Here is a 20,659-nt window from a genome sequence, read left to right on the forward strand (position 1 = left end):
TGACTGCAATGTGTGTGGGTGTAGTCTTTAGATGGAGAGTTACGAGTGTGATATGGCAAGTGGTAACCGATTCACGAGCGAATCACGGATTTGTACCGGTTCTTTTAAATGATTTGGAATGCGTGAACGTCCAAATCAATCACTCGAATGCGATAGACTGTAAACACATTCAATAAAAATATAATAAGGATGATCACATTCTAAGGGGATGTATAAACACTATTACAGGGACACAATACTAGTGCACAAGCTTGCAAAACCCGAATGGCTTTTTGTATCGTTGAGGGCAATATGGATTCAATATGATTCACTTAATTTTTAAAATGCTATAAAACATGGATTTTCCCCAAATTCCTCAAATTTTCTTCTTCAATATTTTCAACAATGCCTAAAAGACCATATTTCCACTGTAAAGTAACATTTTCTATAACAGTGTCAAAAATAAAATCAGGTAGCTACATTTTGCTACATAAAAAAATAATTAAAATAATAATAATAATAATAATAATAATAATAATAATAATAATAATAATAATAATAATCTGCCAAAACAAATCGAACTGCTGTCTATAGCTTCTTAAAAAAAAATGTTAAAAGTGGCCTCAAGCCACTCAAGGAGTGACTGCGCCAAAAACAGCTGTGGATTTCTTTGATGCTATGGAAACATTATATTTTTCTAAAAATTCCTCATGTTTAAAGAAGACCATCTGAATTAACTATTTGGTTTAGCAAAACGATGCTATTTCAAAATAATTGTTGAAAAGAGGTAGAAACCTTTTAAGCATGAAGATGTGGGTGACATAACATTGTGACCCTGGAGCACAAAACTAGCTTAAGTCAGACAAGTATATATGTAGCAATAGACCACAATGCATGTGTCAAAATTATAGATTGTACGTTTATGCCATAAATTATTAGGATATCAAGTAAAGATCATGTTCAATGAAGATTTTATGTAAATGTTCTACAGTAAATATATAATAAAACGTAATTTTTATTAGTGCCTAATTTGGACTACTTTAAAGGCGTTTTTCTCAATATTTAGATTTTTTTCCCCATCCTCCGATTTCAGATTTTCAAGTAGCCTAGTTGTATCTCGGCCAAATATTGTCCTCCTAACAAACCACATCAATGGTAAGCTTATTTATTCAGCTTTCAGATGATGCATAAATCTGAATTTAGAGAGAGAGAGAGAGCCATGTGACTGGTTTTGTGGTTCAGGGTCACACATAAACGTAAACGACAGGACAGAAAATAAAAACATTAGGGTCTAAACTGGAAGGACAGCAGCAAATTGGAACACATTGTCACTGACTGATTACTAATACATAAACAAACCTGATGAGTTAAGGTAAGTGTAAACAACGCGTTGTTTAAGCAAACATTTATTTAAAGTTCAGAAAAGAAGAGCGCTGAATCAAATGAATCGAATGATTTATGCGAACCGATTCGCTGAATGAATCGAACGAATCAGTACTGGGTCCCGCAGCCTGCAGCCTCGGGAGCGCGCAGGGGAGGCAGCCTGGCGCATGCGCAGTGCAGCGATGGGGATTTCCAGCGGAACATGAAGGTAAGAGGCGCTGGATGATGGGGAGAGGGCGGCTCGGTAATGCTACTCCCCAGCACTGCATGACACCCAACGGGCATGTGTACTGACACGTCTTGTTATTACTGAGGTAAATAAGAAGTAATTGCAGGATGGTGTATGGTTAAATTGTGTGGTGTGTGGATTTACAGGGCCCTGCAACTGCGCTAATGTTAGCAGTGCTGTGCTAGCTGCATCTCATATCTGTCAAAGATGAGGTTGAAACGTGTTAGAGTGGAGTAACAACTTCATTAATGTCCATCCCTTTAATAACGACACGCTGAGAGATCAGATCGGACTGACTTGCGCGCTGACAGTGTTATTTACTCAGAGTAAAGGAGACTGTCAGATTAGCTGTGTGGCTAACACACGTCACTGTTTATGTCTATAGCAATGAAATGCAGATAGAACATAGTTATTTATTAACGCTTTACTATGATCTCTGCGAACCCTGACTTATTTATGTAGGGGCTTTAGCTGTACCATGTTTACTGTGGTGTTATGATTATGATATGATGCTGTCTTGATGAATGGTGGTATTTTGGGAGAATTCTGATGGTGTATTGACAGGCCTTCCTGATAAAGTACATGAACAATGACTGATGTTTAGTGTTAGTATGAATTAAGCAGCTTGGAATGACATCACTGAAGATAAACCCTGGGAATAGTGTTCAAGTGTAACCATCTAGAAGAACAGTGCTTCATGGGACCTCATTGCAGACAGTTCATATTCACTGCTAGAAGTAGAGACCCTTTACTCCCATAGTATATGTACATTAATGGCAGGTCCAATATGGAAATCTGTGCCTGCAGAGTTTTGTGAACAGTTCTGAATTCCTGTCATTCACAGAAATGTGTTCCCTCTTCCTTTTAACCCATAATAATAATACTTACAATAAATAATCCATTCCACGGAATTACGCACATCCATAAAAAATAAATAATAATAATAATAATAATAGTTCTCATAAAGCTCATAAAATGTAAAACAGATTTAATTTAGACCCCACTATGATTTTGGGTATGATGAGTATTTTTCAGTCTCATGGTGTGCTTTGTTCTTTCTGTGATGCGTGCCTGCATTATGAACTAGCTTTATGATTGCAGGCACAGAGAGTGAGTCAAGCTTAATGTATTAGTCTGCAGCCTGAGTGGGGTTTTTCAAACAGATTTTGTTCTTCTGTCGTTGCAGCAGCTGGCAGCATTGGACATGGTGTTTTTAATGCGTGCTCCTCTCTGCAAATCCTGACCTTCAACCTACTGCGGGGGAAAGCCTGCAGCAAGGGCTTAATAAGGTGGGGACTCTCCATCCAGCACCCAAATCAACCACCTTCATGTTGAGGTGTTTTGGCTAATGAGGAACCCAGAGATGCCCATTACAGCATGAAAGAGCCCTGGGCAAGGCGTATGCTCGAATTAAACCAAGCACATCTTCACTTTCATTATTCCATATCGCTCTTTTGGAGGATGATCGCGGCTTGCTGATTGTCCCCCGTCACACTGCACCGCTGTCCGAGGTCTTCCGGTGTCCAGTGGGAGAGAGGATGGCAAGGCGTCCCACTTAAAGAAACTCCTGGATTGTAGGATAAGAGGTTGCATGCTACGCAGCCCACTGCCACCGATGGATGCCAAGTTGCGAGAAGATCTATTCCGCAGGTATGTGGCATCTTTGGAGAATCGGCTTGAGGAGGCGGCCGCTGAAGGAGATCGACAAGGAGCCAAGACTGAGGAGGCACTGATATCTACTGCAACAGCACTGTTGGGCTCTTACCAGCTGGATCCAGGGCAGCGCTTCCGCATGGTTCGCTTCTACGAAACTGCGGAGAACTCCCTGAGGACTCAGAGGAGCGCAAACTTGCGGACATTGGAGACGGCCTTTGCGACGCTGGAAACCATCTGTTCCAACTTACTGCTCTTTCCCTGGAAGAAAGAGTTCCGCTGCATAAAGGTTAGTCAACAGACTGAAGGATTCGTTGTTATTTTTTCTCCATGCAAGCATTGTTATTGCTTGCAATTTTTTTTTCATAAGACTATCTATTTCATATATTGCTTTTCAAGCAAGCTCTGATTTTAAATGTTCGAAATATTCAACAAATAACCCCAACTAGTTTGTTTCCGTCAGTTATTTTAAAGTTGAAAAAAGATAAAAAAAAAAAAATGCACTCTTGTCAATAGAAAAAAAAGATCTCACCTTTAATAGTTGAGTATATTTATGTTACAAACCTTTAATTTAACCTTGAACTATGAGGACAAGAAAGAAAGGAAGGAAATAAATAAATATTAATCGAGGTAAAGTGTTCAATTAATTTGAGGTTTTGATTGAGGTTTTAGGTCATATCGTCCAGCCCTACGTTTCAGTGAGAAGTTTGTAGTCTCAGCGAGCTTCACTGCATTCTGGGGATTAATATTCAGCCTAGTTTGTGAATATATATTTAAAAAAAATACACAGTGTAATGACTGTTCTCTCACTCTTGCAGACCTTCACAGGGCCGTACGTGTACCAGTTGCAGTCGGTGATATGTGACGCAGACCTGCGTTCGCTGCTGCGCTCCATGGGCTACTCAAGAGACCAGGAGCTGCAGTACCATGTTCGGGACCATCCAGGTGGACCCTCGCACCTCCGGCAGCTGGCCTTCGAGCTGCTCCTGGCCCAGGCTGAGTGCCGTCTGCTCGGCGAGGTGGTGTCCATGTCTCGGGGCTTTGCCTCGGAGCTGGAGGCTGTGGAGGTGAGGAGGAACACCAGAGAAGATGCGGCAGGGTGCGCTGATGCCCTCCGCCGACGGGAGAGCCTTACAGGAGACTTGTCCCGCCTGTCGGTGCGGCCGCTGGACATGGACCGTGCTCATCTAAGGCGAAGCGGTCGGCCGTCCAAGTCGGTGGATGTAACAGACAGCGCAGGACACTGGCACCAAGCCAGCAAGCCAGTGCTGAAGGCCTCGCTCAGCCTGCGCAAAGAGCCACTGTTCGTCGACACAGAAGAAGACCTGAAGGATGAAATCCTCCGCCCGAGCCCTTCGCTGTACCCTGTGGCCGCGCCGCCCTCTTACAGCCCAGTGGCTGACTTCTTCCCGATTCAGTCGCCCCCGTCTGAGCCATACTCCTACCACTTGTCCTCCCTGGATGAGGTGGACTTGTACACTGAGCGGGGTCTGGGCGGCCACCAGGCGCCCTCAAGGCCACAGAGCCGGGAGCCTCGAGAGTCCCGGGACAGTTGGGTCCTGAAGGGGCATGTGATGAAGTGCCAGGGCTGTGGCATGGGCTGTCCTTCGCTCTCCTCTTGCCAGAGGTGCGACATGATCTTGTGTTCGTCCTGCCACGCCGTGGACCCGGCGCCTTGTTGTGGCTTCCAGGATTACACGAAAACTTCCCGCCCTTTGGACGGCTACATGCCCATCAAGGAGAAGCTGTCGGTCTACTCCAACGCCCACTCGCACACTCACCCTCACCCTCTTCCCCACGCTCAGTCCCACTCGCTGTTGCTGGACAAAGCTGTGATGAGCACCAAGCTGTTTCCCGGTAAGGCGGTGGGTTCGGGCAGCAGTCCGGTGGTGGGCTCCATCAGCAGCGGGGGCGAGCGCATGAGTTTGGGCGGCTCACGCTGTGGCTTCTGCAACAAGCCAGGCGCCTCTCACACCTGTGTCAACTGCTCCAAGGTGTCATGTGACATGTGCATGAGCCTCTACGGCAGTGACGTGTGCACCCGCAAAAACCCTCACCATAACTTTGTGCCCAATCATCAGCTCAATTTCAAGTCCAGCACCATATCCCACCTCGTGTACCGATAGACCAGGAACACATGCGCACTACACCACTGTCGCTGTTTTATCTTTGCTTTTACCATCTTTTAATTACTTTTTTTTTTTTTTTAAACACTTCCTGCTTCCATTCTCAGTTGGCAGTTGTTTGGTTTTGGTCATGTGATCTTGCAGTGCATTTCCTGTCCCTCAGTAGCTCTACTTTATCAAGGAAAACAAAAAAAAGCTGTTTTGAGCGCAGATTTCCATTCAGTATCAGAACTTGTTAGCTTGAGAAATAACCATGCAGCCCATAGGAACTGTGAATGTTTAGCAGAGACTTCACCCTGGAACTGAATCGAGTGAGTGGGGACTTCTCAAACTTGAACAAAAGAAGAAAATAAATTACACTGGAAGTAAATAGTATATATTTTGAATTGTGAATCTATAGATCTATGTAGACTATCGCTCTCATGGTGGGGTGGTTTTCCCAGTTGAATGGGGCTTCGGTTGTGAATTTGTATCAGACTTCTAGTTGCTGTTAAGTCACTATATTGAGTCTTCTGACAACAAATGCCTTGTGGGTTTATTGACCCCTAAGAAGTCAGCCTACGCTGTTCAAAATGCTGCTGTTGAAAGTGAAACCAGGAGGGGGCGCTCCTGGCCTCTAACATGCTTTGCAAGCAAACGTCATGCACATAACTGTTGATTATGTCAGTATATTTATATATTTTTTTCCTCTGTCCAGTTTTCCTTTACATTGTTTTAACCTGTTAAGTCATTGAAATGGAGAATAATTTAATATTTTGCTACACTGATTGTCATGAGAAACAATTATTACAATTCTTTTTTAAGTTCATTGTACAATGCATTTATGGTGGTGTGTTTGCATACAGTGATAAACTAAAGTGTTACTGCTGGGTGAATGTCACAAAGGATTTCGTGGGTCGTATTAGAGCCCTGCATTTCAGGCCAGACTCGACGGGCCCTGGCCTCTTTACGCCCTTCAGGTCAATTTTCATGTCAAAGGTCAGACGCAGGCTGGGCCTCGGCCTTGTTTTAGGCTCCTTACTGTTATATTTTAGACATCCATTAATTAGTGATGAAAACAAAGTGCATCGTGTTTGTTTTCTTTATTTTTTAAAAGCCGATATTGTTGATATTGTGAGTGCACACAAATAAAAGTAGCCCCTTTGCAGTTATGAGTGATGTATTACACTTACCTTTATGAGCAAAAATGACGTGTATCCACTGAAAAAATTATAAGTGATCACGCTGTTGTTTCCATGTCCTGAAGCGTCTCCGCACAAACTATTGGATATAGCGCACATTTATCTGGGTCTAACGTTTAAACATTGTTATATGCTTGAACTGTTTTATATCTACAGATTTTATTTTAGGCAAGTCGTGATGATTTGAGAAGGCTAGATTGATCAAACGTAGGCTCACTGTCTGCCGCTGGTCCTTACTTTAAAAAGAACAAAAACTTATATTTAACGAACAAAAATGCTCCAATTTTTATTTTATTTTTTATTTTTTATTAACTTAATAAAAATACTAAGCAAATTCTAAAAGATTTGGCCGAGGCTCATGCAGGTTCTGGCTCATGTTTCTCCCCACAATCCGGAGAAGATGTGATGTTTACAGATCCGCATTAATGCAGTGATATACAGAGATTCAGTTGAATACTTTATGATCCAGAAGGTTTTTATGTAATATACAATTAAAATGAGGATAAACTAAATTCAGTGCATCGAATACTACTACAATATATTCTTACAGTAGTACTTTATAAATGTTCTATTCACATAAGTGTTACGAGAATTAGAACCTGGAAAAAATGAACTTTCTTTATGCAAAATATTTTTTTCTTATGGGGTAAAATATGACTTGGACATGTTTTTGTGACATTCACCCTAATTGGCCTGATTTTTATTCTTCCCTGAATACAACACTAATTATATATATATATTGTTTTTTTTTTTTTTTTTTTTTTGTTGTTTTTTTTGGTCTGTTCCAACAGAACAAAGGCAGTATGTCATTCTTTTACGTATCCTTGAGTCAGAGATCTTTCAGCCTGCTCTCCTGCTGCTGTAAACCTCTCCGGTCAGCTGAAGGCAGCACTCGATGCAGGACTCGATGTCTGTATGCAGCATAAAGCGAGGGCCAAAATATCTGTCAGGGAAACAGAAACTAGCACAAGACATAAAGATGGCCTGTTCTTACGAAGTTACGTCAGTGTGTGTTTTTGATTTAGTGAGACGAGTGTTAATGGATGCAGTATTTCTCCTTCCCTTTGTCTCTCTTGAAATAAAACACTGCTGCGTCCTTAAATTCTGCAAATGTTTCCAGTACTAACCAGCAGCCAGGAATAATTGGATTGGATTTTACACTCCAGTGAGAGCATGGTAAACCAGTCGAAACTGTAATGTGCCAAACCCCCCCAGGCTGTGAAGACGGGAGAGTCTCCTGCGCTCATCTCTGCATGCTCACTGAGCCATCTGAAAGCGTTTTAACCCCGAGTGATGGATAACCCGTGTTTCTCATCAGTTCTCATCATACCCTGTTTAATGGGTTTGTGTGGTGATGAAGTGCTGGTTGAGTTGACCCTCCACACACACACACACACACACACACAAACACACAGTCCTCTGCTCCTCGTTTCCTCAGTCCATGAAGCAGAGGACAGATCTCTGTCCGGCAGAACAGTTGAATCTTCAGCGGAGACGTTGTGGGGTGAACGGGGTAAGGACTTAGCCAAAATGTTTGTCAGCAAAAGTATAATCCTATAATTATATAAATTAATTAAAAGCGATGATTTTATAAAATAATTGCAAAAATAAAGTTCTACAAAAAAAAAGCACTGCCTTTGGTGTTTGAGTATTGGATAAAACATGAGCTAACACCTGAATCAACACAACTGCAAGAGAGAGAGAGTTAAACAGCAGTTTAGGAGTGAAACATCTCTGCTGGTTAAGCATAATCACACTTTAAACACACTCCGGGAAAGGATGTTTTCCAGTATTTTACAGACCGTATGTACACACATCAAGCACTACACTTCAGAGGTGACATTTCTGCTGTCTGTTCTACAGTGATGAACAAACAAAAGTTCAAGATTGATTTATCAGATATCCATGTGATATTGAGTCAATAAGGAGAATTGATTATAAAATAGATGTAATGCTCTTAGATTAATATCTAAAATATATTTTTGTATAAACTTTGTATGAGAAGCAGTGTTCTTATTATTTTAAATGTAAAATTAGTACACGACTATCATAGTTTAGTGGACAGATTGTTGTGCATATAATTATAACATTCACACTCAGTCTCCTCTGATATGAAAAAATAAACTAAACAAGAGTTGACAGGTTAGCTCTAAACATCAGCAATATATATATATATATATATATATATATATATATATATATATATGTATATATATATATATATATATATATATATATATATATATATATATATATACAGTTCAACATTTAAAATAATAACTAAAAAAGACATACTCAAAAGCAACATATTTTAGCATACATTTAAATAATTATTAAATCACTTCAACAATTTCGTGTCTGCTTGTGTGTGTGTGTGTGAGTTTCTAACTGTGTGCTTAAGTGTATGTGTATAACAATTGTTTTCATAATTGTCTTGTAAATGTCGTAAGAGCAGTCTGTTCTCATTGTTTATATATGTAATAGTATGTAACGTTTATAAGCACAAAACAAACATTTTTTGTACGTTTTGATTTATCCTGAAACATACAATTCGGAAGTGTTACAATGTTTAAAACATAAAATGGTAAAATTTTTACAGCTTAAAAACTTTTAATATTTACAAATCTTTTATATCAGTAAGATATTTGTATCAGTGCATTTCAGTGGTGTAGCCACGGGTGTGCCAGGGTGTGCCTGTGTCACCCACAGTGGCAGCTGGCACACCTAAAAATAGATGCAGAATTATTTTTTATAGTCTCAATAAAAAAGGTTTACTAAACTTGGGCTAATGTTGTTTACTTAGAATATATATATATTTTTAAATCAACCCTTTCACGCGTAAATTACAAATATTTTAACTGACCCCTTGTTTCCATGGCGACGCGTCATGATTGTCACGTGACACACCGCAGCCACTAACAGATGTACCGGTATTCGTTTTATTAAGTTTTTCATTTTTTATTAAAATATATATACAAACTTGCATACCATGTCAACTATCTGATATTCCGATTCTTCGTTTAAAAACCTTTATAAATTATCTTGATCTATAACGAGATGAGCGCTGCAGTTCAGAGTCCTGTCAGCCGGGTTTACAGCACTTGAATTTCCCAGTTTCTCCCGAAATAACGTTACATGAAAGTAAGTGGTTGTTGAACTGGACGAAGAATAGAGTAAACTTTATTGTTCTGCTATGTGTGTCTGATATATGAATAAAATACGTCTGCAAATTGCATTTGATTAGATCGTTTTTGCTGCTTCCATAGACATTAGTGTGTATTTTACAAACTGCCAATGTATTGTTTTACTAGTGATTATGTATATTTAAATGTATGAAACCTAAAATAAACATTATGTGGTTTAAAACGCTGCATATTAGTTGTGATATATGACAAGCGCTGAGCGCGTCCGTCTCTGGCTCAGTGCAGCCAACGCCCGAAAGCTGTTTGAAGCTGACAGTTCTGTGACGTCACTGAACATTCTAAATCCTACTCTCAGGGGCACAGACATACGAATCCAACATATGGTGCAATGATGCTAAAAAATGTTAAAATGTAATTTACATTTTAAATTATTTTTGTTAAAATATATCTGCAGACATTTGGACTGCCAATCAATCAGCAAACAGCAGCTGACTGTGACCCCAGCAGTCTATGATATAAACAGATCATTTTTGATTGCACATTGCTAGGTAGCAATATGTCGCAGAGCTCCTTTCTAAAAAATTTTTTAGCAAAAAACCTTGTCTTGATGGACAGCCGGACACAAGGCCTTAACGTTACAACTGATGAGGAAGTTTCTCCCTCCCCGGGCCCAACATCAACAGACAGTGTTGCCAGATTGGAAATGTCCAAGTATCGTGCCAGAAGTTCATAATTATTGTATTTGGAAGAAAATTATTACATTTAACAATTAACTTCATTTTGACACGACCTGCAAATTACCACTAGGAGTATGGTTGGACGGAAGCAGTGCGAAAAAAATATTATCCCATAATTTTGCTCAGTAGTCTGACAATAAATGTGGCACAACCAGATTTTCATATGCACACCCAGAGTCTCTTTTCTGTCTACGCTACTGGTGCATTTTTATCATTTTATCAATTATCGATTTAGATTTTTAGACCCCTAACCTGCCCATTTTATAGCGAATATAAAAAGATATGAAATAATTGAAATATGCAATACAGCAAATTTAAAAATATGTACAGTATAAAGAAAAATATGACTGATGTTTCCAAATAATCTGTGTTTTTTGACTCTTTTATGTGTGTGTTTATGCTTGTATTAATCCTCATCAGTTATTCATATTCAAATATTTACGACTCATTTATGTTTCCTTTTATTTAGTTTAATACATATTCAAGATGGAATATTTGTGTTCTCCATGAATATGTATGTTGTCCCTGACAGCAAGCAGTTTCGGCCCAGATCCAGCCCACCTCTGGCCCGCATGGATTTCACGCGGGCCAGATGTGGGCCGGATCTGGGCCAACACTATGTTGCTGTCTGGGGTACTAACATATGTGGCAGACAGATATGTCTTTACTGGTGTTTATTTATTTATTTATTATTTTTTTAAATATTGGACATCTTTTAACTACTAACTGAGTAATAATTTTTACATTCTTTTTTATTATTATTATTTTTTTATTATTTGTAGAAATAAGGGACAATACATATTAATTAACATTTTTCACAAATGTAAATATGCCAGATTATAGCCAAAGGCTAATTTCCATCTGCAGACCCCCAAACAGGTAGATGTTACACATAAATACACATAACTACATACAGACACACTATGCACAGGCTATATACAGAGAAGCAAGTACAATAACAGTGATCACAACATACATGTCCATAATACACTATATCCATGCTACACTAACTCAACCCATACACTATTACACAACCCATATCACACTGATAGTTCTATCCCCTTTATTTTTACAAAACACTAACTCTATTTTACATCTAGTATATATATTAATGATTACTAAACATGCTCACATATTTGTGTGTTCCTCAACCATACTTTTAAACGATTCCTAAAAATAGGCAAACTTGTGCTTTCCCTCACTGACTGAGGGATACTATTCCAAAAGCTCACCCCCTGATATGATAGAGCGTTCTGTGAAAAGGATGTCCGCCTAAACGCCAAGACACAGTCACCTCTCATATTGGCTCTAGTCACTCGAGACCCGACAGCACTGATAGACTTTTGTTTAATAAAATCACTGAGGCGCCAGACCATGTATAACTTTATAGATTAAACAGGCTGATTTTAATAATTTGAAATTCGCAAAATTTAAAAACTTATATTTATCTAAAATATTACAATGATGATATGATGAAGGTTTCTTATCTAATATTTTAAATGCTCTTTCGTAGCATACCTCAATTGGCCCGATAGCAGCATAACTCGTATAAAACCAACTAACTTGATACAGTACTCAATATGAGCCAGTATCATAGAGTGCAAGAACGTAATCGCCGCTGTATCCGATAATGAGGTACGAATTTGTTTAAAGTTCCGTAAATTAAAATTTACAGTATTCACAACTTTTTTGATATGTTTTTTAAAAGATAATTTCGAGTTTATCAGAACTCCCAGATACCTAAATTCCTCAACATTAGTTAATTCTTGTCCACCCAAGCAAACTTTTACTGTGGCCACAGTTGTTTTAGGTTTACTAAAAAACATTGATATAGTCTTTTTAACATTAAGACACAAGCATGAATCATTCAGCCTTTTTTGCAAATCATCTAAAGCGAATGAAAGCTGATGGGCTGCATCCTCAGCACTTTTGGCATGTGTAAAAATCACCGTATCATCAGCATACGTATCAACGTATATTCGTGTCAACATTTTTGCATCCATTGGGCAAACTATTCACATACAATAGAAAATATTCATTAACAGTACTAGATGTTCCTTTTCAACAGCTTAGATTTTAGGGAGTTGGGAGTATCTTTGTTACTTAGAGTTATAATTATACAACATAATGCACAAAGCAAGATCTCTCTCTCACTCAGATGTGCACGCTCAAACCTGTGCATTCAAGACTATAGAACTGTCTTCTTTCATGGAATTAATGTTGTACCTTTCAATTGTAAAGAAATTAAGGATCCATCTTTGTTAGCATTTTCAATCTGATATTGGTCAGTAAATTCTTATTTATTTTATTATTTAGCCTAATTTGAATTAAGTGTGTATTCTAATAGGTATTTATTGAATTATGTGATGTATATCAGCAAGTGGACGAGTCGTGGTGAAGCTTATGAAAAGAATGTTTTGTTTAGTAGTGTATTTGCAGTCTGTGCATTTCTCTTCACAAGACAAATAATATATTTTGTTTAACCTAACGAATTCAAGCACAACATCGAAAGGAGAAAAATATATTTCTATTTTTTCTATTAATTAGGCTGTCCGGGCAGATTTGTCCTCTTCTTTATGTTTAACGTGTGTGTTATTTTGTGTGTGCGGATTTATGGAATGGATTAAAAACTCTTCTCTACTCCAGATCATGCATTTTCTAATCTACATTACCAGGAGGACCCGCTGCACCTGTAAGAAAAAGGCAGCTGAGCATAACCAGTGTAACGAGAGAGGGGGCCCCATAGGGGGGATGGAGAGATGTGGCTGCGTGTTATGGTCAGCCATTGGGGGCCCCCTTGAAATGCCTGCCTTGCTTGCCCCATTGCTACACCTCTGAATCACCTTCCTGAAACCTTCATATACACATGTGATGTCACCGTCAGCTGGACTGAGTGCAGCTCTGCCCACTGAGTGGCAGCACTGATTTTCGGCGTGAATGTTGCGACAGAACACACAAAACACATCTAAAATTTAAAAAAGGGTAACAATTTAGAATACCGTTTCTTACTTACTGCATAACAAATAAAGAGAACTAACAGGTGATTATTCATTAACACTCAGTGGCGGATCTAGAGATTTTTTCCTGGGGTGGCAAAAGGGGTGGCATGAGGTTTCAGGAGGCGGGCCATGGACATTATTCATAATTTAAAATGCTTTGGTTTTCATTGAATGTGTTTTGTTCTCTACACTACATTACATGGAGTGAGAGTTAAATCAGAGACGTAGCTGGGTTTTTGGATGGTGTGGGTCTTAATTTGTGAATTGTGGACCTTTTCTCTGTGTAATCACTATCAACACTATCAACAATACTATCACTATCAACTGCTTCAAATGTCTACACTAGTAGCCTACTCTGAGTAGGATTTGAAAGTAGTGGGCTACTTTTACTTGTTGTGATTGAGTAGAATTTCAGTCATGTAGGGATAACTGCAAAATGCGTGGTCAATCAGACAGAAAGCAGTCACGTTGTTTATAACAGGTCAATGTGAGTCAAACGTGCAGTGCTTGTCCATCACCAGCTCATGACACTGCTTAGATATCTCATATATGTCTTTAATTTGGCACGTTGCGTTTGCACTCTGACTTGTCTCGGACTTGGCCACTGGACTCACCAAATGTTCTCGTTGGTCTCGACCGAGTCTAGCAAAAAAAATGAAATAAATAATAATAATAATTATTATTATAATAATTCTTCTTCAAACAAAACCACATTTGCATGCTGCTTTGGCTGAAAACCATAGACTATAAAAAAGTGGAAGTAGTGTCCGTGACTGAAGTCTGTTTTTGAAGCCTAAAGTGTGCAGAGCGGGGCGTCGCCATCTTGGCAGTGCGTCACCGCGAGACTCTCCCGGACAATCAAAAATGGGCAAAAAGGGTGGGAGCTACTTGCTGAAGCCACGCCCACCTTGCGCAACAGAAATTTCATCAGCGGCAATCCATCTGTCACTCAAGTGACCACGCCCTTAATTATGCAGAACTTAAGTCTTAATATAATTTAATCGGATAAGTTATAAAAAAATTCACCCCCCTCACAGTTGTCATGAAGGGCAAAATTAGCTATTTAGACCAAAATAATTTTTTTGGACCAGGCTGTAAACATGTTTTTTCTGCTGTAAAGTGGGGCATTTTACCATGGGGAGTCAATGGGATTGACACCCTTTTGCAGCAAGCCTCAAGCAGCCAGTCTATAAATTACAGTTTTAGTCACTTCCTTATAGGCCTCACAAGAGCGGATTAAATTACTCTTGCAAAGCTCTGATTTCTGAGAGGCATGGAGAGGCAGTAGTGGTCTGTGTTTGATTTGCACTCTTCATTTATAAAGTTTACATTCATTCACTTCACACTCATGACTTTAGAGGTCTGTGTATAATATTGCGCTGATCCCCTCGCTCAACTGTTATCTAACAAACACCAGACTGTGCCAGCTTCAGTCGATTAATCAGGCAGAATTATTCCTTATTATTCCGTTATTAGTCCGTTATTTGTTTTTGAAGCCATTATCTGTCACGACTGGGATACAAGGATTCACGGAGAAAGAACCAATTGCGAGTATGTTTTTATTAAGGGGTAATCCAAGGAGAATAAACAGTCCAGGCATGAGTCGAAACCAAAACATCAATCCAAACATAAACAAAACATGAACACAAGGCAAGGGCACGAACTGACTGACATGAACTAAACAAGGACTCCTTCACACATACTAAGACAGACCCCCCCCCCCCCTACTCTCCGTAGAGAAACATGGGAAAAGAAACATGGGAAACAGACACCAGAAGTGTAAACACAAAACAGGGAGACCAGGAGGGAGGTGGACTGGAGGAGGATCAGAGGGAGGGATGGATGGCCAGGCTAACAGAGGGGAACCGACAGGAAACACAACAGAACACGAAAAACACAAAACTTAAGTCCATGAAGGACAACACGTGGCGCCCCCCAGGGTGGAGCAGAAGACCACCACATCCTTGTGGTTGAGGCCGAAGGCCCCCAGGGTGGAGCAGAAGACCACCACAACCGTGTGGTCGGACCAACGGGAGGACGAAACTCTGGTAATCCCATGGTGTTTATACTGGATTCCAGAAGATCGGTGCTGACTTGACACTGCTCATGAAGATTATTGGTGACTTGCATTTGTACATGAAGATCATTGGTGACTTGTATTTGTACATGAAGGTCATTGGTTACTTGCCTTTGTTCATGGAGATCAGTGGTTACTTGCCTTTGTTCATGAAGATCACCGGTGACTTGACTCAGTCCTTGAAGATCACCAGTGACTTGACTCTGTCCTTGAAAATCACCAGTGACTTGACTCAGTCCTTGAAGATCACCAGTGACTTGACTTAGTCCTTGAAGATCACCAGTGACTTGACTTGACTCTGAAAGGTCAACGGTGACTAGCCTAGTCCATGGTACCTAGCTCTGGCTCTGGAAGGTCATCAGTGACTAACCCTGACTCTGGAAGGTCAGCGGTTACTAGCCCTGACTCTGGAAGGTCAGCAGTGACTAGCCCTGACTCTGGAGGGTCATCAGTGACTAGCCCTGACTCTGGAGGGTCATCGGTGACTAGCCCTGACTCTGGAGGGTCATCGGTGACTAGCCCTGACTCTGGAGGGTCATCGGTGACTAGCCCTGACTCTGAAGGGTCCACAAACACCTGACTCAACTCTGGAGAGTTCACTGGAACCTTACTCAACTCTGGGGGGTCAACAGGAACCTTACTCGACTCTGGGGGGTCAACAGGAACCTGACTTGACTCTGGAGGGTCAACAGGAACCTGACTCGACTCCGGAGGGTCAGCTGTGACTGTCATCCTGTGCAGCAGCGCTGGGCAAGCAGCCATCTTGGGCCATGACTCTGGAGAGTTCACTAGAACCTGACTCGACTCTAGAGAGTTCACTGGAACCTGACTCGACTCTGGGGGGTCAACAGGAACCTGACTCGACTCTGGAGGGTCCACTGGAACCTGATTTGACTCTGGAGGGTCAACTGGAACCTGATTCGACTCTGGAGGGTCAACAGGAACCTGACTCGACTCCGGAGGGTCAGCTGTGACTGTCATCCTGTGCAGCAGCGCTGGGCAAGCAGCCATCTTGGGCCATGACTCTGGACAGGCGGCCATATTGTGCTGTGGTGCTGGGCTGGGGACCATCTTGTGCTGTGGCGCTGGATCGGTGGCCAACTTGGGCATTGGCACTGGGTTAGCGGCCTTCTTGTGCTGTGGTGCTGCGCTGGCGACCATCTTGTGCTGTGGCGCTGGATCAGTGGCCAAATTGGGCATTGGCGTTGGGTTAGCGGCCATCTTGTGCTGTAGCGCTGGGCTGGCAGCCATCTTGTGCTGTGGCGCTGGATTGGCAGCCATCTTGAGCCATGATTCTGGACAGGCGGCCATCTTGGACTGTGGCGCTGGACCGGTGGCCATTTTGGGCAGTGGCGCTGGACCGGCGGCCATCCTGGACTGTGGCTTTGAGCTGGCCGACTTCTTGGGCAGTGGCGCTGGGCTGCCGCCTGTCCTACCGGAAGTGACAGGAGTGGCTGGGGCATCCCACGGAAGCCTATGCTGCAAATAGTACACAAACTCCCAGAACTCAAGTTTTTCTAAAAGCGCCATCTCCTCCTGAGAAACTGGATCATCCAGCCCGCTGTTGAAATAATCCCTCAGGGCCGCATCATTGTATCCCATACCCTCGGCCAGGGACCAGAACACCTGTGCCAGGGCACCCACCTCATTGCCCTGTTGGCGGAGGGCGGTCAAGAGGAGATGCTTTGCTCCTACGGGAAAAAGTCATACCGCTGGTTCTTGCAGTGACGGAATGCTTCTGTCACGACCGGGATACAAGGATTCACGGAGAGAGAACCAATTGCAAGTATGTTTTTATTAAGGGGTAATCCAAGGAAATAAACAGTCCAGGAATGAGTCGAAACCAAAACATCAATCCAAACATAAACAAACCATGAACACAAGGCAAGGGCACGAACTGACGGACATGAATTAAACAAGGACTACACATACTAAGACAGACCAGGTTAGATACACAAGGAGAGACAAACGCTAATGGGAATTAGACAGAGTGTAATGATTAGTAACTAGTGACAGCTGGGTACAAATTAAGCAGAGGACTTGAGGAATGTGATTCATAAAGTGACAGACATCGTGGGGAAGGAGGACACCTAGTGGATTCCCAGGGAATACAACCCAGACACTGTGACATTATCTGTACAATTCCGAATAAGGTATTCGGCTTCAGGCACAACCCTAATTATTACATTACATATTTTATTTTTACATGCAACATAGATAAGATCATAGAAAGTAACGGCTCCACACAATATTGTAATCCTAAAATTCACGTCGTACTTGCAGCATTAGAAAGTAAACAAAATGTAAATAAAGTACATAAAAATAATTTGACCCTACAGCTCCAAACTTGGTTCTAAAGGCCCAGTGTCCATTAGAGATTAGCTCCAACTCTAAACACACTTGAACCAGCTAATCGGGCTCTAGCTAGACACACTAGAAACTTCCAGATAGGACTACACATACTAATTTAAATTAGAGCTAAACTTTTCAGGGCATTGGCCCTCCAGGATTTAGTTTGGAGACCCCTGTCCTACAATGTTGTTACTTTGCACATGCTTTTTTGATCATTAAAAATAATAATGTACAATTATTTTCTTAGAATAGGAGATATGCTGTCTCTCGCATCACATACATTATCAGCAGTTAAGTATGTGGTCTTGAAGAGGATCCTTTTTCTCTCATTTGGACTCAGTCTTGACTTGGACTTGGACTCGAACCTCTTTGAACTCGGTCTTGACTCTGTCTCGTCTAGTCCTGGACTTGGACTTGGACTCAACAAAACTGGACTTGACTACAGCTCTACTGTGCATTCTGCCCATGCTGCTCTGCTGCCACTGACTGGTGAAATTTTGCGGTGGTCGCTGCCGTGCTGGTGATGGGTGAAACCATGGTGTCTGTGAGGGGGAGGGGATTCTAAATCTGCGATTTCTGTTTGAGAGGAGTTTGGTGCGGGTCTCCTTGGCCTTCAACGTGTAGGCTATGATCATAAAATATACTTAAAAAAATATTATCTGATTTATAAATTGGGTGCAACAGGGGTGACAAGACTGTATTCAAAGGGTGGCAGCTGCCACCCTTTGCCAACCCGTAGATCCGCCTCTGTTAACACTTAACTCACTACTGTTAATTAGGGCTGTAGTACTCGAGTCCGGTCTTGGACTCGAGTCCGGACTCGAGACATTTTTCTGTCGTCTCGGACTTGTCTCGGACTCGTTGAATTTGCACTCGGACTTGTCTCGGACTTGGCCATTGGACTCGCCAAGTCTTCTAGTTGGTCTCGACCGAGTCCAGAAAAAAAATAAAATAAAAAATTTCTCCTTCAAAACAAAACCACATTTGCATGATGTCGCGACTGAAAACGTGTGGAAAACGCTAGGCGCGCCGCTCTCCTTATTTCCAAAGCACTCTGTAGCCTGCGCTTGCGCTCCAGTGGCGTCTGCTGTTGCTGGGCAACCATGACCCGCTCTCCATGATGACGCAGAAGTTTCAGCAAAGAATAAATGGAATTCCAGCACTTAAAATCACTTGCAGTAGCTCTGCTAATAGATTCATTTAAAAAATGGCTATCCTTGTACAACTATGATCATCTGTTTCTCCATCTTGCCTTAGCTTTCAGTATTGTTCCGGGAAAGGATGTGCATGACAAGTGGTGCACTTACTGCGACCTGAAAAGTTTAGATGTTTCTAATTAAATTTTCTACATGTTAGATTGTGTTTTATTTACGTCTACACCTAGATAGCCTTTTTTTTTTTTTTTCAATAAACGCTTATTAATGTATAGCCTTATGCAACAATTATATATGTAAATTTTAAAAACTTTATATATGACATTATATATTTACATTTTCATGTAACAGCCAGTATTTGTATCTGTAACAATCACAAAATTTTTCCTATCTGCATTCGGATATAACATCGTACAGTTACTTGATAAGACTGTTATGACTTTTTATATATTTTTTCGTAGTTATCACTGAACAAGTATGTCATGTTAAACTGAAATAATTATTAATTTCTAAAATAATATTTATCATGCAAGCAGAGAGATGTCATGACAAACGTTTAGTGATCATTTGAACACGACTGAATACATTCAATGCACACATTTTCATTACGCAGAAAACTTTGAGCGAGTCTTAATGTTAATGAACTTCACTACACAGATGTATGTGTTCCGCGCAAACCAGCAAAAGGTAAATATGCAAACATGTAGGACAAGTAGACAATGTATCCGTATCTAAGCTGATTATTAGCCTACTCTTGAGAGAGAACTGATTTGGTTTTTGAGAGACTGAGACGCGCAACGCGTCTGTTTGATTGGTGAGCGCGCTGTGCTTATTCCATTCATTCGTATCATGGTAGCCTAAGCTTTCAATATTTGCCTTTTAAATATATAAAAATAATATAACGTGTAGCTATGATGTATTATTATAGTTAAAATTACTCTTGCAACGCTCTGATTTCTGAGAGATAAACAGAGAGGCGACAACAATGCGGTGTTTGATTTGCTCTCTTTTCACTCATAAAGTTTACATTCATTCACTTCTGGCGCTGATGCCCTGGCTCACCTGTTATCTAGCAAACACCAGACTCTGTCAGCTTTAGCCGAGTATTCAGGCAGAATTATTCCTTGAGCGTTATTCGTTTTTTAAGCCATTATCCGTGCCATTCCGAATAAGGTATTCGGCTTCAGCCACAACCCTAATTATTACATTACATATTTTATTTTTACATGCAACATAGATAAGGTCATATAGTAACAGCTCCACGCAATATTGTAATTCTAAAATTCACGTCGTACTTGCAAACACTTTGTATGCATTATGGTTAATGCATGCTGGAGTAGTCGATTGTTTCCGACAGAGCTTGACTAGTCTATGCAAGATCTAGCACAGTAGGACAAAAATTTGCTGTATTTATGTGCGCATGGCCAGTAGAGCCAAACGTATCCATTCTAGCCTTGCTGCGCGCATTTGTCATATCCCGAGCTTTGCGTGTGTCTGTGCACTGTGCCAATTAGGCATAGTCATATACATTTTTGACCACAGATATAATGTCAACAAAAAATAAGGTACATAAAAATTATTTGACCTTACAGTTCCAAACTTTGTTTGTTTATCCAAGTTTAGCTCCCAGGGTCAGACTGGGGGTA

At 40.9% G+C, this 20,659-nt stretch overlaps 1 protein-coding gene across 4 annotated transcripts; it reads left to right on the forward strand.

The window, feature by feature from the left end:
* The first annotated feature begins 1,477 nt into the window (after window positions 1-1,477).
* LOC113040978 (spermatogenesis-associated protein 2-like) lies at window positions 1,478-6,560 on the forward strand. 4 transcript variants are annotated; one of them, XM_026199213.1, is made up of 3 exons: window positions 1,478-1,570; window positions 2,778-3,533; window positions 4,063-6,560. In XM_026199213.1, exons 2-3 carry the CDS (start codon window positions 3,183-3,185, stop codon window positions 5,368-5,370), a joined length of 1,659 nt encoding a protein of 552 aa, XP_026054998.1. In that variant the 5' UTR covers window positions 1,478-1,570; window positions 2,778-3,182; the 3' UTR covers window positions 5,371-6,560. The 4 variants fall into 4 exon arrangements, with proteins under 4 accessions (XP_026054998.1, XP_026054997.1, XP_026054999.1 ...); XM_026199212.1 differs by having other exon boundaries at window positions 1,507-1,676; XM_026199214.1 differs by having other exon boundaries at window positions 1,507-1,676; window positions 2,781-3,533.
* The last annotated feature ends 14,099 nt before the right edge of the window (window positions 6,561-20,659 follow it).

This window comes from Carassius auratus, chromosome 23 (genome assembly GCF_003368295.1).
Source record: "Carassius auratus strain Wakin chromosome 23, ASM336829v1, whole genome shotgun sequence".
Lineage (NCBI taxonomy): Eukaryota > Metazoa > Chordata > Actinopteri > Cypriniformes > Cyprinidae > Carassius > Carassius auratus.

Excerpts from the sequence above, each read along its gene's own strand:
- LOC113040978 (XM_026199213.1), top strand. The coding sequence starts at position 3,183 with ATGCTACGCAGCCCACTGCCACCGATGGATGCCAAGTTGCGAGAAGAT. Across the intron at positions 3,534-4,062 it reads AAGAGTTCCGCTGCATAAAG|ACCTTCACAGGGCCGTACGT; the intron begins GTTAGTCAACAG and ends TCACTCTTGCAG.